Raw genomic sequence first — 25366 nt, forward strand, 5'->3', positions numbered from 1 at the left:
GTGAAATGAAGCAGTTATAATTCTGAGACTGAGACTCACAGCTGCACACATGCAGTATTTGATCACCGCATAACTCTCAGGGCTCGATTTTCATGTCCAGTGAATGTCGAGCATGAGGCACAGTCGAAATCTGCGCAGGGGTGGGCTGGACTGGATTTTGGCATTTTTGCAGACACGCGCAGCTTGGTATTTCGTGCCTTTGTCGGCATGAACACGGCCAACTTCAGTCCCCGCCAATCGAAGCGGCTCCTGTCATTCCCATTAAAATCAACGCACGAGAGGCGCAGTCTTTGACATGGTGGAAGAAGAAACTGATTTGCTGGAGTCCACGCAGAAGGGCAAAGCCAGGGACATCGCAGAACTGCAAAGTGGGCACTTGATAACTGCCTTTTAGTCCAATTGTTTATATCCACGATTTCAAAAACATAATAATGACGATACTAATAATAATCTGCTCAATGAATTGAATTCTACAATGATTTAGACTTGGGGTGCCCAAACCTTTTGGACCGAAGATCTACTTTTCGATCAACTAATCTCCCGGGATCTACCCTTACCGGCACGCGCGCGCGCGCACACACACACCATGATGAGAAACAGCCTGAAACTGAGGCATGCAATGCACTTTTGCAGCCCGTTAACTATCATAGCTCACACGTACCGTTTTAAAGTGCTTCCCTGGGCCCTCCTAGATTCCTATTCTTTGCCCGTGCCCTCTGTGAATTGTACACGAAGCAAACTCTGAATGAGAATAATGATAACAATAAAAGATATTGCGCAACAGCTCTGATCACAAGCTGCAATTGCAGTCTGCTGAGCGCTAACAACTTCCGGTAACGTAATCACGCACCACCGTAAATGCAAAATTTACCTGCTTTATTTTATTTTATTTTTTAAGTACTTTTTTTGTGAAAATGAGACTGATAGGATGATTAGGGTGCAGCGTACATTAACACAAAAAAGTATATATTACTAACATGCACAAAGACACGCAAATGGTTGTTTGTTTGTTTTCTCCTCGACACTCCTCGGATCTACTTGGGACCTGCCTTAGATCTACCGGTAGATCAGGATCGACGTAATGGGCACCCCTGAATTTTAGACTCTAAATCTAAATGGTGGTATTTTTGAATGAGATATGATGACATCCACCACAAACAGCTCAGAATCTGTCTGCCTGATCTGACTTTCAACCATCAAATTCTCAGTTGTGCTTGGTGCATGTTAACATGAACGCCCTCGGTAAGCCAGAATGCCCACAATGGCACAAAGTGGTCTGTTAAATTCCCAAATAGTCAAACAAGGCTTGCATCAAAATGAAAATCAAACTGCCATAATTTTCACACTGTACCCTCTACAACCATAGAGGCCTCAGTCTTCCACCTGTGTTGCCCTTCAGTAATGTACTTAGATGCGGTCTCTAACAGCTCGTAGCGCCGTGGAGGAGCCAGCGGCAAAATAACATTTTCGGAGAAATAAATGGACATGTCTGGATACTTCCCAAATTTCAATGGCGTCTTCCTTGGTTCATGAGCCGCTCCTGCAACAGCTTCATGAAATTAGTTTAACCTTCTGCAAGCCAGCAAGACAAACAGATGGCTATGTAAATGGCAAAATATTCGCAGACTCCCTTGTGAACTTGAGCCATGCGATCAATAATCACAGCTTCTCCGTCCTCATGTGACTTTGTTCTGATGCATGTACTGCACTATAACCTATCTGTGACTTGGGGGAATCCATTGATCAGTATTTCAGTGTTTTCACTCTGTTCATGCTTTCATTTGGTTTTGTGTTTCAGCCAACTACATTCTCATGTTGTCATTTGTAAATCCTGCCTTCCGGACATGATTGAATTGTTTCACAAAATACAGAACGGTAAGGGCCTGATTTACTAAAGGTTTGTGCTCGAAAAATTGGCTGACAGATACTCGAAGACAAAGACTTGTCACATCTCCTGCATTTACACATTGGGCTGCTCTTCCTACAATACTCCAGCCGAGATCAGTTCTGACAGCATAAGGCTCATAGTCACCTCCAGTAATGACCTCTCTTGGAATCAAGGCTCTGGAGCAGTCATAACCGATCAATAGTCCAACACTACAATCCATCGGTGGGTGTATCTCTTGGGTTATATCAACCAGATGTTTCCATGAAGTGGCTGTTTTGCGGGTAGGAATATGTTTGCGGTCAAAGGGAATGAAGTCTCTTGTGTAGGCTGGAGGTAGGTCAATGGAAATTTTTGAGGAGAATCCTCTTACTTTAAGTCCACAAACTCTTTGGCTCTTTATCACTGAGTCTTTTCCTATCATCGTGGAGAGTTTCAGTTTAACTGAGTCCATGTCTACCTTAAGCTTTGCACATAATTCTTGATCGACAAACGTGTGGTTGCTTTGTGTGTCCAAGAATGCATATGCTAGGACCTCCGTATCAGTTGCATTAGGTGCTGAGATCCAAACGGGCACAATCATTGATGTACTCCTACTATCACTTCCATTGACACAACAAGATAGTGAGCATGTACTTTCTTCCGTGGTGTTTTGTGCTGAGGGTGTCTCCGTTGGAGAACGATCTTCATGTAATGCGGTTGGATGACTCTTTTGACATACTCCACACGTGGCTCGATTTCTACATTCCTTAGAATTGTGACCTGTTCTCAAGCATGCAAAACATAGCTTGTTTTCATAGATGTATTTTCGTTTTTCCTCTGAAGTCATTTCCATAAGCCTCTTACATTTATGTAGAGAGTGTTCTCCTCCACAGCATATACATATGCCTGGATTTTCGGCATCTCGTAAATTGTTTTCATTGGGGTCTTGATCGGCTGTAGAGATTTGCGAATCTGGGATCCTCACCTTTGTAGCAAATGTGTTTGCTTTTGGGTGCCTACCTCCCTTTACTGTCATCTCGGTAGCTTGTCTTAAGGCGTATAGCGATGACACTGGATTGCAAGCTATGCGTGCCTCTTTCGATATAAATGACGCAAAGTTATGGAAACGTGGATAATCTTTACCTTCATCTAGCTGCTCTGTGACATGACGGTTCCACCTGGATGTCACCCAATCTGGTAGTTTCACCAGCATTTTCTGTTTCTCCTCACAGTCATTCAAAACTTGCAGACCCTTTATGTAAGGCATAGCATTGCTACAAGTTTGGAGAAAATCGCTGAATTCTCTCAATTTGATATATTCCTTCCCACCAATCTTGGGCCATCCGTTGAGTTTTTCTCTGAAAGCCCTCTGCACAATGAAGGAATTACCATATCTGGTGTTGAGTCGATCCCATGCTTGCTGATAGGCTTCTTCATCTCTTCTATAAAAACTGCCTTCAAGAGAAGATTTTGCCTCCCCTGCTATGTACCTTTGTAAATAAGACAACCTATCTGCAGGGTTTGAGCATCGCCTCTCTATCAGAGCTTTGAAGCTTGTACTCCACTCTATAAAGTTCAGAGGATCACCTGAGAATACTGTAGGCTCTGAGTTTGGAAGGCGACTGAGTGCTAATGATTCCTGTAATGTCTGAACCAAGGTTGTCTCATTTTGTACAGTTTGCTGTTCGTGACGTGGGGCATGGTGAGAAGAAGGAAATGCAACATTCTCTTTGGTGTGTACGGGGCTGCTTGTCCCATTCCTTTACTTGATTTCCTCTTCCTCATATACACTTAACTGTGCCTTAATTACTTCCATGTCTCTCTGATTTTCAAGTTTTTTCAACTGCTGACGTTGAGCTTCAATAGCCTCTTTCATGTTAATAATAATAATAATAATAATAATAGATTTTATTTATAAGCGCCTTTCAAGACACCCAAGGACACTTTACAATAACAAAAAACAGCTTCCTTCGCAGCCAGTAGAGCAGCCATTTCGGCCCGCTTAACCGAAATGCTTGGTGATTCGGACGGGTGCCCGGAAGGCTTGGCACTGGGTGCTCTAACTATGGAGGCGGTGGAACCATATATGAACCTGGCATATTCATTATCTAGCAGCATGTGTAATTTTGCGTTTTCTGCCACAGCATCAAAATCATCTTCATCTTCTGTTAGATGGATTCTCATTACTTGCAGTAAGTCTGCTGTTGCCGCTACACATGCATCAACTTTTCGCCATAATTCTTGACTTGGTGTTGTCTGGCTTCGGACACTGTCGTATATTTCTTTTATCTCACCCTCAAGCTTCTCAACTTCATCCATCATGTCGTACATGTCTTGCTCAGGGCACCATTGTTTTAACTTTCTTCGGGTTTCTCTAACATGACTTTTCCATTTCTCATAAGTTACATTCAACTTGCCTTCCTTTTGAATGAACTCTTTCTCTTTTAGTTCCTGCATTTTAGGTGTCAAATGTCTTAAACGAGAGGATTTTCTTATTTTTGCCTCAGGCTCCTTTTCCACATTTTCATGCTCTTGCATCTTATCACACTGACTGTCGCTATTTTGAGACATTTTTGGAGCTTTCAAAACTTCAGAACCTGAGTTTTACAGAGCAATAATAACATTGATGCGCTTGTCAAACATTCAACAGATATTTTCACACATTCAAGAACTCACATTCATTAGTTCTCATTTATGATAATCTTCGCCTATGTTCTATCCATCTACTTTGTGAGCTACTGGAAGCTGTATAGGCCTTTGCCAACTCTGGTTAATGTCCACCGAAACCTTTAGCTGCTACAGGATGAGAAGCAACGTCGCGCGTTGAAATCTTGCCTTACTGCCGGTTGAGGAGTGACGATGCATGCCGAGGCCTGTAGCTTGCTGCGGGTTGAGTGCGACGACGTTCGAAGTAGCTCGTGGATAGCTGCGTGGCACGCGGGTCGAGTGCGACGACGTACTAGCTAGTAGCTTGCTACGTGATGTGCGCCGAAGCCGATAGCTTGCCGTGGGGGGAAGCACCTGCGCGCCGAAGCCTCCAGAAGGATGGATGAGGACACGTTTTCACTGTATCTACCCCGGTCAAGGATGACGCCTCGTACTGATGTCCAAAAACGTTTAATCGTGGAACACCGTGAAAACTAAAACATATTTCAAACAACAATCAAAATTACAATATCTTGAACAGGACATTAAATAAATAAACACAAAATGACATACCGTGTGCACCTTGGTAAACCGAAAGTAGATCAAATTACAGTAAATCACGTAGACCACACGGTATCGTAGTTCTATCTCTGTCTCTTTCTCTCTCTCTCTCCAGTTGTCTTCTCGAACTTTCTCTCTAATTCCTCGCTATCCATGGCACATGACCCGGAAATGATTCTTAACAAATATTCCAAATAACATATTAAGAGGATTTAAAGAAAAAACAAATATGAAAGTTCACATAGAAATACAAAATACTTTTGCAAAACAACAAGCCTAAAATAAATTGTATTTTCGTTGTCATGGCAACCAACAACTCAGTCTTGGCGCCAGTTACAAGTACCAAGAACTAAATTGAGGCTCAGAGGGGATCGAGCCTTTTCCGTTGCTGGTCCCTCTCTCTGGAATGACCTCCCACTGAACATTCGGCAAGCCTCCTCGGTGCCCATCTTCAAAACCCTCCTCAAAACTCACTTGTATTCTTTGGCATTCGACTCAGCATGACTTAGATTTGTTCTTGGTTTTACTGTTTGGTGCTTTCTACCGCCTTTATTACCGATTTGTCTTACTGTTTATTGTGCATGTTAAATTGCTCCATGTACAGCACTTTGTATGCAGCGATGGCTGTTTGAAAGTGCTCTATAAATACAGTTGACTTGACTTGACTTGACTTGATCATTTGAACCAGGTGTGTTTGAGAAGGGAAAGATCTTAAAACATGCAGGATCGTGGCGCTCGAGGATTGGAGTTTGACGCCTGTGCTTTAGCAGCACAGTACTCACAAATGCACACATTTGCACAGGTGACAAAAGTATGGTTCAATTATCTGTCTACGTTGAAGTTACTTTTTTTTTTTTTAATTGTTACTCATTGGCCTTTATGACCATCCATCCATCCATTATCTGAACCGCTTTATCCTCATTAGGGTCGCGGGTAACAGGCAGGGAACACCTTGACCTGCTTGCCAACCAATCACAAGTGACAAAGAAAAACAACCATTCACGCTCACAATCACACTTAGGGACAATTAGGAGTGTTCTATTAACCTACCATGCATGTTTTTGGAATGTGGGAGGAAACTGGAGTACCCGGAGAAAACCCACGCAGGCACAGGGAGAACATGCAAACTGCACACAGGAAGGCCCCAGCCGGAATCAAACCCTGCACCTACGCACTGTGCGCTTGGCTACAATGATATTATTGTTGAACCAAAAGAATCTGGTATTTGTACTCAACATTGCTTGGGGTTCAAATGTTAAATGGGCTGTCACTTGTAGCTTTCCTGCCTTTGGTACTGTTAGCTCACACTGTACCACACTGTTAGCTCATTTACCTACTGATGATGCAGCATCAGGGGGTTCAGTATCTTGCTCAAGGACATTTCGACATGTTCACAAAGGCTGGGGATTGAATCCCCAGACTCAGCGGTGGGAGACGACCACTCTTAAGATTTAATGTCAATCAGATGCGTTCCAGCAGCAAAGCATCTAAAATGTTGCACAGTTAATGGATTATAAATCACTGATCAAGGTGATCTCTGGAGGACTCAAGCTGGGAGCAAATTAAGCTGATTTGCCAGGTGGCTGGGACGGAAAACTGACTCAATTACTTCATTCAATGTGTACTATAAGTCAAGAATCAGTGTTAATAAACATCCATAGGTCATAGATCTTTTTGGGGAAAAATAGCTGAAGGTTTTTTTTTCTTGAGAAAAAATAATAATGTGAGGACTGCAACACATACCACATTTTTTATGGCACCAATCTTAAGTGTTTGATTGGCTTGCATTCAAGACACGTTAGACAGCTTGGCTGACAATTGTGACCTGAGCTGAATCACAATAAAAAATTACAGCCCCTTTAAGGCATTGGGTAATGAATAACTCCAAACAATGGCAATAGATAAACAGCAGCTTGGTTTTCTCTATATTAGTGCCGATGTCAATGCATGGAACGAGCAACAGGACAAGCTTCCAAGCTGTATGTATAGACTTTTCTGTTGTTGTTTTGAAATACAATTGACCTTTTATAAATGTATTCACTGCAATGCACACCCTATCCACTTACTTTCTATTAAACAGAATACGAAATGTTGTAAAAATATACAAACATACACTGTATGCACAAGCATATAAAAAATACGTACACAGAGCTGCCGACCAATAGAAATATTTTAAAAATTCTGTCAAGAACATTACAATGGGACGAGGACGGTTATCGCATTGTGCGTGTGTGCGTGTGTGTGTGTGTGTGTGTGTGTGTAGCTGTGATCCCAAAACAAACGCTCTATTTCATTCCTTGTTTCAGCTGTCATTAAATCTGCATGTGTGTGCTAAAATGGCAACACACACATACATACACGCACACACACACACACACTACACACATACACACACACACGCACGTGCACACACAGAACTTGTATACAGTAAATATTCCCATCCCCGGAATTCTATGGAAAGGAATATCCTTCACCCGGAATAAAAACCTATGCATTAACATTTTGACTACGATATTACGTGTTACCGGAAGTTGCGTAAGCGGAAATTCCACTACCCGTAACCCGGATGGAGGTGTAATGCCGCGGGAGCTTAAATACACGCAACGCCCACCCGATGCGACGGAAAAGACTGACGCTGAAACAAGTTTTCATTTCGCGTTTTTCGATCATCAGATTCTAAACGACGACGTGTAAGTGAGTTTTTATTGTCGTGCGTTTTCCTGTAATTGTGAATGATTTTAACTTTATTCACTTACGTCGTGTAGATCGCATCGAAAACGTAGAAGAACTGTAACGACTGGAGCGGAGCGAGTGAAATGCGTCCGTTTGAGCGAGGCTGGACACAAAGTTAAAAAGATCCAGCAGACACTTGGAGTCGGAAAGACGCAAATCTACGAAACTTTAAACAACAAGGCATCGATTCAACTCCTGATGACAAGCCACCATCCAGCAAGGAAGCAATGCAAATGGCAACAAAAATCCTTCAGTATGCACAAGAATTACCAGACATCGGTGATCAACGGGACAGTTACTTGCAACTAGCAAGAAAACTGTATGACACGCAGGCAAACATTGTCATAAACCAAAGAATGCATCCAACAAAACAATCCAAAATACACATTTTTTTCCCCAAGACAGAAAAAAATAAACATTAAAATACTGTACGTATTTTACTGTTGTGATTTTTTTGGGATACACCTGTATTGCAGTTTTTGTTATATAAACAGTTTTTGGACAGTATATTTTTGTATTTTATTGATTGTGTTGTTACACGTGCATTTTGTCAACATACTTGCAGGTTCATAAAGGACATGTACCATGCTCATTTCCCAAATGAGGAATTTCTGTTATCAGGACAAATTGGACAGCGCAAACACGAGTCCGTACTAGAGAATATTTACTGTACTAAATTGCATTCATGGGTGTGACTGTGCAAGTACTTACCCCACAAAATCAAGGCATTACTATTTCTCAAACAAAATTAACCTTGACATCCGACAATTTACACACACACACACACACACACACACACACACACACACACACACACACACACACACACACACACACACTCATACATTTTGTTTTGTTTGTTGTTGTTGTTGTTCATTTGTTTAATAAAGGCAGCGGTCTCCAAACTTTTTCATGCCACCAACCATGGAGACATATTTTCAAAGACCGTCATTGAAACAAATAAAAATAAACGATTGAAAATGTGATCACTCATCAATATCTACGCTTCAACAAGGTGATATCAATCGAAAAGTATCACCACAGTCAAGACACAGGTGCTGTAAAGTGTGATGGCGACGGTTATTCTATGAGTCAATTCAGTTTTCGTTCCTACAGGATGGTTGTCTGAACATCATCAAACATAATAATCTGGCAACGATGCTTCATATTGAGTTGCTGCCCTTGTTCCTCACAGCTGGTGTGAATCTAGTCAGCGGCGATTGGGATGAGCCCCAAATCGTTAGCTTTTGGCTAATGTCGAACTCGTCTGCTCGCTTCCGCTACGAATGAGTGAGCACCCGTCACTGGAGCCTACTGACGGAATGATGCTCTGTCTGCGATTGGCCTATTGTTAAACATACTGTCGGTCGCATTTATCTGTGAACGCGTTTTACTAGTTTTCAATCTGTCAATTATTCAATCGTATCACCCAAGATTTTTGAAAATATCCATAACAATCAGTATTATGAGTTTGCGTTCAATGATTTTTCCCAAACAAAATACGAGCAATCCGTAAACTCTGATTATACTATACCATAAAGTGCTCAGTTTATGGTATACAGTGGATAGGTCATCAATACGACCATGCCCGATGATCTAAAAATAGAATCCAGTGGCTTCATTCACTTAATGACAAGGCACATGCTTTTATCATTGTCATGTCCCTGGACTGATGTAAAAGAGAGCTCAGTGAGCAGAATTTGACTTCTCTTATGAATTAGAAATGACATATTACTCGAGAGCATTAAATTAATCGGGACAAGGGATCCCAGTACAGCTGTACTTTTAATAATAACACATTATTTACGGCAGTGCTGCAGGATGAATTCACAAAAGACTGGTTTTGCCCCTTCCTCATAACTCTGCTTCTTATCACACAATGTTCTCAACATCATGCCCTACCTAAAACCTTGCGAGCGACGAAACCTTGTTACCCAGTCTTAGGTCGACCAAATCTGATTTTACCCTGGGAAATTATGCTCAATGTTACGCTGTACAAGAGGAAGTGTGCCGTGAGTAAAACTAGCAAATACAGGAGCTATCGCCATGCATTTATGTGAATAGAATGTTGACATTAAGCACAATACATGTCAATGTGCAGGGTGTTATATAAAAATACTGTATACAGCATTTTCATTCAATTGTACAGTGCATGAATACATTTCCTGCAGACGCAAATGGCACCAAGTTGGTGGAATTAGTTTGACCGCAGAATGAGGGAATCCTCTGGTTGACTGCTTTTGATTCGTCCTTTGGCAAACAATACATTTACAAATGGCTACGCAGCGATGTCCTGAGTGGGTACGTGCATGACTCATCTACAAACAACACAATTGATTTATGACCTCGTTGAATGCGCTCAGTGGGGAACAAGCTAAACTCGCATGTCACCAAATAATTTACACACGTTAGACTTCTATTTGAAGTTACGTCGTTGAGAAATGTCACAATTGCTCACGTGTCTGTCACATTCAGCACTCTCTCTCTCTCTCTCTCTCTCGCTCTCTCTCTATACACATATATATATATATATATATATATATATAATATTATGTACTTTCAGAAAGTCCTAACTTATTCTGGTGAATGAATGTTAACAGGTGGATCACACTGGATACTGAATTGTCTCGCCGGCATAGATAGATGAAAAAAGATATATTTACAATGCTAAATAATAATTTTAGGCTAAATGACATAAAATTGGATATTTCCTCCGCAACTCTGATGATGTCTTGTGGCACATTCGGATGCCACAGCGCCCTGGTTTGGAATTACTGGTCTGCTAATGAGGAAAATTCCACTTTCTTGACTGACGTGGGACAGAAAATGGAGGTTCATATGTTGTGAGTGAAATCCACAAATGATGCAGATGCTCATTTGTCATAGAGGGACGATTGCCTGCTGTAGTAGCATTCGTGCAAAAAAACAAAAACAGGAATGGGAGAGGATTGTGGATTCACTGAGCTGATGTTGTATCATATCCAGGACATGCGATTGTCTTCAAACATTTTTTTTTGGGGGGTGCATACATTTGGTGCAGTTCAGAGCAATCTGGAGCCCCAATATGTGACTATGTGGGCCACTAACTGGTATGAAGTTGATTGATGGGCTGGTTCTGGCCCATGGGCCGCCAGTTGAATTGCCCTCGAGGACAGTGTCCCATTATATTTAATACAGAATCGTTCAAAGAAGCTTTATCGGACTCTGGGGGAGTTACGATTGATCCTTTATGAAATCTGCTTAGCAAAAAGTGGCAGTGCAAACATTTGGCATGACCTACAGTTAGTTCCGGTCTTATACAGTACATTTCCTCCACTTGGATCTCCACAATTATCTATTTGTGACCTACTGTACCTTGGAGGTTTGTGGCCATATAATAGTTGAAATTGAAATAGATTCGCGGACCGGTGGACCAGTGGTGACCTCACAGTGCAGAGGTACCGGGTTCAATTTGATTTCAGCTTTGGCCTACCTGTGTGGAGTTTGCATGTTCTCCCCGTGCCTGCATGGGTTTTCTCCGGGTACTCCGGTTTCCTCCCACATTCCAAAAACATGCATGACAGGCTGATTGAACACTCTAAAATTGTCCCTAGGTGTGAGTGTGAGCATGCATGGTTGTTCGTCTCTGTGTGCCCTGCGATTGGCTGGCGACCGGTTCAGGGTGTCCCCCGTCTACTGCCCAAAGACAGCTTGGATCGGCTCCAGCATCCCCCATGACTCTTGTGAGGATAAAGCAGATCGGAAAAGGGATGGATGGATCTACTTATGGTAATCACTGATTGAAAAAAAAAGTCAAATCAAATGATTTTTAACTGGGTTAAAAATATGTGCTCCTGAAAAATGAGGCCCACTGATTCATTTTTAGAGAATAGTTAATAAAATATGATGGTACAATTTGAAAGCTGGCACAATACAAAAACGTAAGGTGACATTGCTAACAACTGCTGACACTGTTTACCTGACACCCTACCCGTTATAAATGTTGCAGTCAGGTGAATGATTGAAATTTATTCCAGAAAAAGCCACACTGAAAGGTGTGTGAGTGTGAGGCTCGCATGTAATTTATCACAGAGAGCAATACATAATAGGATAGGAAATTAATGATTCAAATGTGTCTTGGGATTAGAAAGGTATATTTTAATTCCCGTAGAAAAACAGGAGCAGACATATTACTGATGCTTGGTTGGCTAAATTACACGCTGTCAAGCTAATTAATTAGAGGTAACCACCGCAGTCACCGATGTCTCTTAAACTTCAGCATTTACTTAATTAATGTTCCTGTTCAGGCATCTTGAAAGGGATATATATGTTTCAGTGCACAAGGTTAACAATTAATTTCAGTTCTGCAAAATGGTGCGCGTTTTGTGCAAGCTCAGGTTTAACATAGAGCATAAGATGTATGAGAGGAGATGACAAGGAACTGGTGGATAATATTGTGAGTGGTTTGTCAGGAGTACTCCGCTCCTAAATATACATAAATAGAACATTTTCAGAAGCAGAAGGTCCGTGAGAGATACAATAAGTCATCCAGTAGTGAGGCCAATGAATTGTGGTGCTGAACAAATGCTTGCAGCGTGCCCAGCAGAAAACTGCAACGGACAGCGTGGATGCTCTGTGCAAGAAAAGCACGACACCTACAGCTCAAATACAATTATTCTGATTTCATGGTGTTCATATCATAGTCTGTGGTTTGTTCCTCCAGGTTTTGGCCCACATTTTGCTTGAATTTTTTTCAGATGAATTCCAAATTGTCCCACACAGAGCCATCAGGACTTAAACTGCCAGTTGAAATTTGGGAGCGCACCAAAAATTTAGAAACACGTTTTTCATATAGGTGTGTACAATTTTCAGTTATTTACCATTCGGTTATGTTAGAAAGGCCACTACTCTAGATGAAATGACCCCACCCTGCTCACACATCCAGACAGCATTTTTCAAGCTACAGGCCGACGACAATATAACACATGTATAAAAACAGATTGTGGTAGGAGGAGAGTTTGGCAGTTGAGAAAAGGGTGATACTGTTGGACTGAGGGCAGCTCTGTTGAAATGAGATAAAACTAAACTTGAAGTCAGTACATGCCTTAGGATGCTCTTTCCAAGACCAGTTGCAAATACAGTTATGAACCACAGACGCCTACTGGTTTCTAAAAATATAGAAGGTCAGGAACCCTTCAGATACAAAAAAAAAATGTTATACAAACATGATGCAGCATTCAGAGGCTACTTTTGATGCATAGATACAAACCTACACACACACACACACACACACACACACACACAAATGAGTGTTCAAATTCGTACATCAATTTCGGTGATATATGGCAGTCAAGCCACATCCATCAGAATTTGGAATGTGTCACACTTTTTGCCTCTTAGGAATGATCAGATTCTTGACAAACTTTGTGCTCATGCGCATTTTAATTGTGACACGGTTGAGAAAAATCTGAGGTTATTCTTGCGGATAGCTTCATCATTAACATTGGCACAAGTGTGGTTTCTTCACTCTATTCCACAGCCTTGACAAAACATTACCACCTACAAATTAGGAACCCTCTTTTTTTTTAGGTCTCTGTATTCCTCTCACCACCTACTAAATTCATCTGTCCAGACTTACAACCTTATTTCCCTGTGCAATATTTACAACACACAATAAAATAGAGCAAGCCCAGGCCAGCTGCTCCATTTACTAGCGTTCTACAATTGTCTTTCATTTGTTGTCTCGGCTTTCATCACATTGCGTATTGAGGAAGCTGCTGTAGTGATGACTGCTTCTACCGCAGAGCTTTTGCGAAACAGAACATGTTGAACACGGCAAACAGCAACTTCCTAATAACATGCGCTGAAAGCCCTGGCTTGTTTCAATAAAGGCAGAAACGCCGATTGCATCAACGTAGAAGGTGACTGGATCCACGTCGTCCATGCCGCATCCGTATGAGGCCAATCAGAGCCAAGGAAAGTAATCGCCGGTGCTTCTCTGTGATCTTGTTTTATTGTACGCTTCTCAAGTGCTGCTACATGATGTGAGCGTCCACATTAGCTTTGTTGTTTTCAAATCAGTAAGACGACAGTTGGCCTCTCAGCTCAGATGAGAAGCCAACTGGAGGAACTAGAACAGGCACAGTTCCCCTCCTTTTTTATTTTGGCCTGTGTCATCTCTCTGTAGCTAGCTGCTTCTTATTACTTGATGGTTACGCTATCTTTTTATGGTTTACTAATTAGGATAAAGTGCAATATACCGCATGCGCTGCCTCAAATGCCTCGACAAGCAAAGCATTCAAGGCATCCATACATCAAATCGTGTAATGCGTGGGTGTGAGTAGCTGAAGCTTGTTGAATTCGGCTTCACAATGATAATAAGAGCAGACACGGCCACCACAAGACAAGCCAAGCTATCGGCAATTCCTAGTCAGAGGGAAGCTATTTCCCTTATTAAAAATAAGGGAAACTGTGAGCCATTTAGAACAAAGCTCATGAAGATATTGATATTGTATGTTAATAAGAAATTCAACCGTGTAGGACGGCAGGTGTTTAAGACCAACCCAGATCAATTTGCTAATATGACAGAAGGACATCAAAGATAAATCAGGATGTATTGTATTGTATTGTATAAAAAGAAATCAATAAGTAAAAAGTGTGGCATAGGGCTTTAAAAGAAGCATGTGAAATGCATCTGGGACAAAATGTTCATTTGTCAATCAAATTAACACAGTTTTAAAAGAGTAGGTTTTTTTTTGTTTTGGGTTTTTTACAGAATGTTAAACGTATTAGAAAACATTGCCTCTAAAGTTAAAGCAGGTTTTCTGATGCCAGTTTGGACTCTGGGATGAATTATTTCAAATATAAATGATCTCAACATGATTTTTTTTTTTTGTAAAATGACCACATCAAAGTTTGACCAGAGATTAACCAGAGTGTGGTACCACTCTTTTGAGTTCAGCACACCAAAAGTTGTGTTGTCTGTCTTCCAGATGCTCACAATCCTTCTTGTAAACACAGAGCTTGGCTGTGACAAAGGTTAAAGAGAGTCACCTTCTTAAATCTATGACATCAATCATTTCCAAGGGTCAAAAGATCGTGTGCTCTGGGTCGCGTCTCTGAATATGACCTTGATGCCGTCTAAATCTCATTAATGGGTGCGCACCAGAGTGTATGATGACAGTGTCACTCTTTTTGTCAGAGAGAACTTTTTTTGTCAAACAGACAGGACGCAGTGTGACTGAAGTTGTGATGTGTGGAGACCGCCACTCAGCACTTAGGGTTACAAACATATGATGTGCTGGTTGATGCAAGCCTATTTGCCACCCCCACCCAGCAGCTAAGTCGAACAAAAATTGTATGCATGACGAGTGAGTTGAATGTAACATTCACGGAAGTCTAATGATAAGACTATTCCGAAATGGGGTGATGATATTGTTTTAGATCTGTCTACTTGTTCGCTTTTATCGGCAGAGACTCATGTTTAACCTTCTCAAGAATGTTTATTAATTGCTCCGGACTCAGAGCATTGTTGAGGAAGTATCAGATATTGAGGGGCATTGATCCTTTCCCACTTGAAGCATGATTGCTACAGCACAATTGATTAGTTTTATATATATATATATATATATATATATATATAATATATATATTATATATATATATATATATATATTATTTTTTTATTAGTTTATTATATATATATATATATATATATATATTATATATATTTTACATATATACATATATTTTATATATATTTTATATATATATATATATATATATATATATATATATATATTTTTTATATATATATATATATTAGTTTTTTATTAGTTTATTATATATATATATATATATATATATTATATATATTTTTTATATATATAGGCGGCCCGGTAGTCCAGTGGTTAGCACATCGGCTTCACAGTGCAGAGGTACCGGGTTCGATTCCAGCTGCGGCCTCCCTGTGTGGAGTTTGCATGTTCTCCCCGGGCCTGCGTGGGTTTTCTCCGGGTGCTCTGGTTTCCTCCCACATTCCAAAAACATGCATGGCAGGCTGATTGGACGCGTGGATGGTTGTTCGTCTCTGTGTGCCCTGCGATTGGCTGGCAACTGATTCAGGGTGTCCCCCGCCTACTGCCCGAAGACGGCTGGGATAGGCTCCAGGACCCCCCGCGACCCTAGTGAGGATCAAGCGGTTCGGAAAATGGATGGATGGACAATGCAAACGGCTTATTCTCATTCACAGATTGCATATATATATAAGAGATATCCTTTATTGTCCCACACTGGGGAAATTTACAGTCTACAGCAGCAAAATTGGGGGGGGGGGGGGGGTAGAAAGAAGAAAAAACAAAGTGCACACAATAAATGCACAAACATATACCTGTATATACTGTATATATATATTTCAAACATATACTGTATATATATGAAGGTGACACGGTAATCCGCCTCACAGTGTAGAGGTGCAGGGTTCGATTCCGGCTCTGGCCTTCCTGTGTGGAGTTTGCATGTAATCCTCGTGCCTGCGTGGATTTTCTCCGGGTACTCCAGTTTGTTTGTTTGTGTGTCAGTTATGGCTGATAGTGGCCTTGATGGCCAGGACCAGCCTGGAGATACACTGAGACGCTCATTTACACAGTTTATAGAAATTCTCAATGGCAACCCCGCCCCTGGCTCTATTATTATATTAACTTTTGTAAATACATGCTGTTGTTTGTTTAGACACCAACTTGTGAGCCAATATGAACTAGAAAAAAAACCAGCAGCACCCATTGAAACAGTTCCCTGCACAGTGTTTTATGATCTTACCAAAGTCTTTGTTCTCCAATAACTGCAATAAGAGAGACCACTACATGTGATTCAAATATACTGTACACAGGTATCGGCTACGAAACTTTCCATCGATTTATGTGCTATCGTCCTCGTCTTCATTTGTGTCATTTATAGCACAAATAAGACATGCATTTATTTTCAAACGTACTTGAGGCTGAAAATGTGCTCAGAGCAACAAAAGCAGTTGCCAGAACAATCTCACCATCCAGTTGCTCAAGAGGAGCTGCTCCATTTGACCTTTCATGAGCATGACACATTCTGTCTTAGCAGATGGAGTTAAGCCACTTGCCCGGAAACGGAGATGCCACAGCCAACATTTACCTTATTACATCACAAGAAGAAGAACAAAAAAGTCAGACAGCTGTGTGTCACGTCATCCAAGTTTGAAACCTTGCCCGAGGAAGGTTTTCATCTGTGCTGCTCCTCAACATATGTGTGTGAGTCATCATGATCTTTCAGAATTCCGCTCACCCGTAGCCTGCCTTGTCACACGGAGTAAACCTCGAGATCCTCCTCATTATCAGCAACAGATCACAGCCCTCCCAGAAGCACATCTTACAGCGCTGCTTGCAGACTGTAAAAAACACACCTGTCGCTCAAGTATATTAGCTTATGAGACTGTATCACAAAACCACACACTGTTTGCAGCGCTACAGGTGTACTCAACCAAAACACGTGAACATCTGTGTTTTGCCAAAGATGCATCAGGTGATACAAATCATCCGTCTCACTTGCTGAACTCACATCATTTACTGAGAACTTGTCATTAATGTCCAGGGCCATCTCTTGAAGCGCTTGGCTCGGGCAGGAACGGGAAACAAAGGTGCGTGTATCATTTTGATGAGGAGTCAAGGAGGCACACACTCACCGGACACTCCAGTAGGTACAACCAGACAATCATACGTACACTTGTGGAATCTGAGGGATCCAATACAAGAGATACAGTCATTTTTGTGAATTGAAAATTGCTGTTTATTGTTGCGGTTGTTAAAAGAGGTGCGCTTCACTGCATTATAATAAGAGCTGTATTGTTTGACCATCTCTTGTGAAGCAAACGGTATCGTCAAATGGGGGTATATTGTGGATATTTACATGTATATATATTTTTTATCCTTTGGGTGTCACTTTTACAGAGAAGCTATACTTATTATTGTGAGCATCGTTTAGAATCTGGTCAGTCGTGACTTGAGCAAAATGGCGTATTGTTCTCGGCAGCAAACATGCATATATGAAACCTGGGTTTGTGTGGTGTGGTGTGGTGTGGTGGACAGAGGCAAGAGGTGGAGGACCCAAACGTGGGGTTGTCATACGTACTATGTCACACTCACGCAAAAAAAAATCCTAAAAAAAAAAATACACACACACACACACAAACACACACGCATACACACAGCATGGTTCTTGGGGAAATAAAATCAATATGGCACAATGTCATTGCTGTCTGTGCGACAGAGAGCTATCCAACACAGTTAAAAATTAAAAAATAAAAATGAATTCAATTCCTCTTGTACTGCATGCTGTACGTTCTCAACGCGAATTGGCTGTTGCCGACAACGACGGACAGAATGGGCTAGCCTCAAATAATAACGGAATGATGACTGACGGACTGACGTGCCCACCACTGCTCAGGAATCAGCAGCTGAGTGACAAGCAGGACAGGCAAGGGATGAGTGGCAGGGGAGTGTTGTGTAATTGAGTAATTTCATATGTAAATTCAAAGAAAGGCTGCTGTGCTCCCACTCTCAGTTTAGAGTTAATATGATAATAGCATGTTTGTAGGGGATACTCGTTGCTCTTTTGTTACTAAATTCTTGCTTGTTTATGTTTTATTGGTTCTTTGAACATTTGGTACACCTGTCAGGAACTTGGAGACCGGCAAACGGCACCAGATCAGAACCTGTTTCAAGTGCCTTTGATGACTCGCATAACAGACCAGCATACATGCATAAAATGGACAAATAAGAAATCTGCTTGATGCATCTTGCGTATGTTTGAAAGATTACAACTCAATGGAAATCGCTATGTTGGAACAAATGTGTCAGTCGATACTCATCATGTAACACATATTTAACTTGAGCTCCTATTGAGGAGAGCAATGATTAGAATGTATGTTTATCATCACTGTAACGGTGTTAAATAAGCTCAAACCCTCTTGTAAACATTCCAAAATAACATGCAGTCGTCTCAATATTAAATGCGTGCATATTTCATACTCTAAAAATTAAACAACTTCAGTGACATAGATGCTTGTGTATTCATTTAGGTTTTAGAGTTATAAATGTCCTTTTTTGGTGCTGACAAGTGACAAAATATTTCATTATCACTCACTCTATATGTCACAGTGAGTAAGATTCTGTGACTCGAATTTCGGTTTGAGTCAACTGTAATTTTGTGGTGATGTGACTTCACTTGCTTTAGACAAATGTTCTTAATCCGTGCCAAAAACGTTTGGCCCTCAAAAATAGTGTGTTTGTCAAAGAAATTTCAATTATGACACCTTAATATAACTGCCATGTTCAAATAAAATGAGAACATTGCGGACTAAGATGGAGACGGAATACCCAGATGCTACTCAAAAAGTAGATATGTAGAGTTAAAACCAGATGTTCAATCTCTGTATTACTCGACTCTACTCTACTCTACTCGAGGGTATATTGGTGCTTCATCCACAAGCAGTTGTGTAGAATTAAAAATCAAGAAAAGGCGTATGAATCTTAATGTAGGCTTTCTCAATAATAATAAAAAAAAACTACCACCAGCTTCCTTACCGCAGAATATGGATTCTTTTTGTTTGTTTGTTTGGTGGTCCAGTGGTTAGCACGTCGACCTCACAGTGCAGAGGTACCGGGTTCAATTCCAGCTCCGGCCTCCCTGTGTGGAGTTTACATGTGGGTACTGCGTGGGTTTTCTCCGGGTACTCAGATTTCCTCCCACATTCCAAAAACATGCATGCCAAGCTGACTGAACACTCTAAATTGTCCCTAGGTGTAAGTGTGGGCAGGGATGGTTGTTCGTCTCTACGTGCCGTGCGATTGGCTGGCAATCGGATCAGGGTGTTCCCTGCCTACTGCCTGAAGACAGCTGGGAGAGGCTCCAGCACCCCTTGTGACCCTTGTGAGGAAAAAGCAGATTGGAAAATGGATGGATTGATGGATCGAAGTTTGCAAAGAAAGGCACAGGAGCTACTTCTGTCCTGCACATCCAGTGTGTATACCATGAGAGTGAATTCTTGTAAAATGCCTGTAATCCTTAAAATGCCTTCTCCTCAACACTCCTGTCGAATGACACACCAGTCACCTCCCGTTGTGCTTGCCCCCCTGCACACTAAGCTGACCTATAGCAAGAGAGGTTGTATATGATTGAGTGTGCATATTCTATCAGTTGCACGAAACTCCTACAGCGGTTTGAATGAACCGAGCACAAGCTCATGAGCACAGCAGTCAGAAGGAGATTGAGGAAAAGCATGGACACATATCAGGAGGGACAGTGTGGAGAAATCTGACGGTCAGGCGAGGATGGAAGTTGAGCCTGCTGGGCACTCACCTTTGCCTGATCCATGCTGACTTCACAGGCAAAGCTACTAGATTCTGTCAAAACATCAATATTGATGTGGGCATTCTGGCAAAGACAGAAACTGCAGATATTCTGTTTGTATTTTTAGCCCATCATTACTGCTGTGCCACTTAGACGGAGAAATATCATGGCCCACTTGCTCTCAGTTTCCTCATTTGCTCTCCATGGTGCACACCGTGGCGCTCGAGCTGTGAATTTCCACACATTTCGAAACAAATAACGCAAGTATGTCGTTGGTGATGGCAGAGAGGGAGACAAGACTATTATTTTCAAGTAAGGAGTTCATTTGTTTCATAAATCATGTCATTACCACAAATGAAAATATTGCCCAGACAACAGTAGCTGCAAGCAGGGAGACAAGAATAACAATGAGAGAACACACGAGGGGGGAGGGGGGGGGCAATATGCACCACTTCTGCTTCAAATGAAAAATCATTGCATCGTATTCAAAGATTATCAACTGAATGATCTTTAGTGATTTGTCATCAGTAGTGGCTATAAAAGGCACAGTGAGTGTGAATGAGAGCATTTGAGCTGTTGCAGCTTAACTGCAAAAGCCTCTTGTTTACACTTGAAGCCACAGGAGGGACCAGTGTGATACCGAACACAACGCAGCAGGTGCTTCATCTTCAAGTAATCCACAATAAATATTTCACAGCCATGGCACACTGATTATTATGTGCCAGCATTCACTCACACACACACACACACACACATATGATTTTATATATATATATATATAAATACACAATATCGCAAATTACTATTCAAAAGGCTCTGAATTTATTTAGTGCATGCATTATAAGGGCAGCAGGCCACTGGACTAGTGGTTAGTACACCTATCTCACAGTTCTGAGGTTAAGGGTTTGAATTTTGACTCTGGTATATATGTGGAGTTTTCATGGCTTTCTCCATGTAATCCAAAGGTATTGTGTGCCCTGCGATTGCCTGGTGACTGGTCCAGGGTATACAGCAGCTGTTACCCAAAGTCAGATGGGATAAACTCCTGCCTATTTGTGACCCGAATGAAGACAAGCGCAATAGAAAATTGATGGATGTACAGACGATCAGATGATGAGATTAACCTTTAACACCTTGTAGGCTGCAATGGGATTCACTGTTGTATAATACTGCAAGAGGCATATATTTTTTTTAAAAAGCAAACCAAAATAAAAATGGCATATAACCCTGATCAAGGCCTAGAAGTCAAATTTCTTGTGATCCACCATTAGCAGCAATGCAAGAAGGAAAATTCTGTGGCTGAGTCATCAAAGGGAAATACACCACGTAAAAAGAACACTCTTGGAGAGTAATTGACAACATTAACAATACTTAAATACTAATGATACGAAAAAAAAATATTTAATGCTTTAACAAATTTCTTCGATTGGCTGGCAACCGGTTCAGGGTGTCCCCCGCCTACTGCCCGAAGACAGTTGGGATAGGTTCCAGCACACCCGACAACCCTTGTGAGGATAAGTGGATCAGAAAATGGATGGATGGAAGGGTTTCAAAAATGTATGACGGCATGCTATTTGTCAAAGGTTGCTGAAACTGTAACTTACTTTTTCTTGTGAATTTCCACCAAATCACTCAAATACACTTGAAATGTTTATCCATATCAATTTATGTTTTCAAATGACTTTGACAATCCATAGGGATTTCCTGGCTGGGATCCATTCTGGTCACCTGCAACCTGTACTATTACTTGTCAACCGTTTAAATGGAAAAGGAATGCTGGTACACCCACAATGTAATAAAATGTATGGGTGTGTGTATATGGTTGGGATTTCTGTGGCAAAGACAATGACACAACATCCATCCATCCATTTTCCGAACCGCTTAATCCTCACTAGGGTCGCGGGGGGTGCTGGAGCCTATCCCAGCCGTCTCCGGGCAGTAGGCGGGGGACACCCTGAACCGGTTGCCAGCCAATCGCAGGGCACACAGAGACGAACAACCATGAACACTCACACTCACACCGAGGGACAATTTAGTGTGTTCAATCAGCCCGCCATGCATGTTTTTGGAACGTGGGAGGAAACCGGAGTCCCCGGAGAAAACCCACGCAGGCCCGGGGAGAACATGCAAACTCCACACAGGGAGGCCGGAGCTGGAATTGAACCTGGTACCTCTGCACTGTGAAGTCGACGTGCTAACCACTGGACTACCGGGCCGCCCTGACACAACATTATCTTCTTTATAAGTACCGGCAAGTGAGTCATCTAAATTAAGATGGTGTCAGTAAGGCACAATTAAAGTTGCTTGAAGTAATTCAGTGTTTCCTCATTCAAATGCCAGCTGCTTCTTATGTGCGTGTACACCCATCACCATGGGCATGTTTCATGCAACTAAAGCGTGGAGATGAAAGGTTTGTGAGAAAAGAGCGAAGGGTGAGCTTTAATTTTGTGAAAAATATACTGTATTTGCCTAAATGCACTCTCTCTATTTGGCTTAAAACATTCAAGAGTGTTCCTGATGAACAACCGGGATGAGGAAAAAAAAGATTCAGAGGGGATAAAAGAGTGATTTAGTAGTTTGATTAATTTTACAAGTGGAAAGAACTTGGCACTTGTCAGCTCCTTGTTTGCCAGTGTCTCGAATTGAAAGAATTACAGAAAAGAAGTTTTCATCTATCATGACGGAAACCAAGTTGCTGAAAGGATCCATGACATAGAGTAGCTGCGAGACAAAACGGAAGCGAGTAATTGCATGGCTTGTGGCCCTTGATATGATCTCTTCCTGACATGTGCACATCATCTATTTATACACAGAGCACAAGCATGAAACAGTTCTCTTCCTTTTCAACACTTCTCAGTCTTGCTGATAACAACTATCAGATGATGATGAATAAGAGAAGAAAACCAGGCCAGAACATCATTGGGCTTTATTCCCAATTGCGCCGATGCGTTCTTATAATATGGACTTCAGTCACACTTCTGTTAGTTTGTCAATTCAGCACAAAGACCACAAGAGCCAGGACACAAAGCAAGGATGTTTTAACTGAAACCTCAACTAATGTTCTCTTTTTTGTGCCTCCCCCCCCCCCCCTTTCCTCTGTCTCCCTCACGTAGGTTCAGTGTCTCTCAGTGTATTCCTGGTGTCTTTGGCATTCCTAGTATGTGCCCTTTGGCTGGTTGCTCTATGTGGTGTTTGCACATGGTGTCAGCGTAAACTGGTAAGTAACATAATTTATTTGTGTCAGTCAATCAATCCAAAAACTGCTAAGAGAGCATGCATACCGTTAATAAGAAAACGTTTCCGCTTCTGTATACAAATGTCAATAAAAATTGTGTCAATAATTCTGAACAATCTAAAAGCTGACTTTGATCCAGTCACAAGAAGGAGTCATGGCATGTCACCTATGGGGGGAAAAAAAAGTCATTTCAACTCTGGATTTCCATGCGTCTGGGTCATTTCGGAGCATTGTAACATTTGGTACCTCTCCCAGAGCCATTTCCCAGAAGTTTCATAATAATACATGTGATTGAGGCGCAGGTTGGGAAACGGTTCAAGTAAAGGTATGATGGACAGCAAACTTCTTTCTGCACTTAAAGATCAGCAACAATTCCAAAAAGTATCACGCTCACACACAGTCCATGTTGATGCACGGTACACAAGTTGGAGCGTTTTCCCTCCTTTACCAAATCAGCAAATTGGCTGTCTCTTAATGAATACCCTGCGCGATTAAAACCAAGGTTTAAATGCAAGGTTAAACAGGATGGGCACATACAGTACTGTACTTGTGGATCCAATTGCCGCATCCTCAAGACAAGTAAAATCAAACAAAACATTTATGCAGTAATTGGCTTCCCCAAAGTTCTTGGTGGGATCTCTTTATTTTTTGTTATTTAAGTGTTTTTGTATATATATATATGTATATTTTGCGTATTGTGACATTATGGTGTTATTAAATGGAGCATTAGATGAGTGTTTTTCAATCTTCTTCGAGCCAAGGCACATTTCTTTCATTGAAAAAAAATCCCGCGGCACACGACTACCTGAAAATGTGAAACACTTAATTTTAACAATTAAGTGTTATGTTACTGTAAGCGCTTTTTTTAACATTGAAAATGAACACAATATTATAACACATTGATGTTGATTTGATTCCTAATCAATCTAATATTTGGTACATTCATTTTAATGGCAAGTGAAATATACCAGTAGTCAATTAGAACTTTAATTTGCTCAGGGTCAGATTGTTTTCTATGTGACAAACAGCTGGTTCTTTTCATGATAGGCTGCATAGCGTCATTGGATCGTATCGTGTGATTAGCTGGACACCTGTCACTCACGGAATTACACAGAAAAAAAAGATACAGAAAAAAAGTGACATCAAATTAATTTGCAGTGCGTTCACTGGGCTGGATAGGTTTTCTTGTGTGCTGAGAGTGTGCGACCAGTGCGCAGTTGCGCAGCTTCGAGGGAACATTGGTGCCATTGCATCTCTGGTGAACGTAAATCTAAATGAAAGATACTGTACCTTTCATTGTATTACCTCGCGTCGGAAACTTCGCTTGTCTCGAAGCATAAGGCAATTTCCCAGCTGCTGCTGCTCCCTACCGGTATGGAAGAGTACTACATGATTACTCTTCCAGGCGATCGACCGCACAGGCATACATATTGTATAATTTCCCATGGCACACCTGACAATATCTGGTGTGCCACGGCACAGGGTTTAAAAAACACTGCATTAGATCACCAAATATTCACTGAAGGCCCCATCCATCATCCATCCACCAAACCCACTAAACCCATTATCCATCACTGGCATAGACAAACAACCATTCACACTCATGACCACACCAAGGGACAGTTTAGAGTGTTCCATTAACCTACCGGCGGCATACTCAGAGAAAACCCACGCAGGCACGTGGAGAACATGCAAACTCAATACAGGAAGCCCGGATTTGAACTCTGGACCTCTGTACTGTGAGGCAGATGTGCTAACCAGGCGTGCTCACCAGTCACCCACCATGCTGCCACTCTGTATCCATCCGCTAACGGAATAGATGTAATCCTGCAGTGATTTGTAAACTGGCGGTGTGTCGCAGTGCATGTTGTCAACATTAGACACACTTGGCCAAGCCTTCTAGGCCGGCAAAGTGTGGATAGTGTGTATTCCTCCACAAGGAATACATTTCTGGTGGTATTTAGTATTCT

At 41.5% G+C, this 25366-nt stretch overlaps 1 protein-coding gene across 2 annotated transcripts in view; it reads left to right on the forward strand.

Annotated features, from left to right (window-relative positions):
* Positions 1 to 25366, forward strand: part of syt7b (synaptotagmin VIIb) — a 112517-nt gene that overhangs the window by 23122 nt on the left and 64029 nt on the right. For both annotated transcript variants that reach the window (XM_086106943.1, XM_086106944.1), the window contains exon 2: positions 23275 to 23378. In XM_086106943.1, the coding sequence (XP_085963069.1) occupies positions 23275 to 23378 (104 nt within the window). The remainder of the gene's footprint in view (positions 1 to 23274; positions 23379 to 25366) is intronic.

The sequence above is a fragment of the Hippocampus guttulatus genome, chromosome 3 (assembly GCF_054856545.1).
Source record: "Hippocampus guttulatus isolate MCC_2025c chromosome 3, RoL_Hgut_1.0, whole genome shotgun sequence".
Classification (NCBI taxonomy): domain Eukaryota; kingdom Metazoa; phylum Chordata; class Actinopteri; order Syngnathiformes; family Syngnathidae; genus Hippocampus; species Hippocampus guttulatus.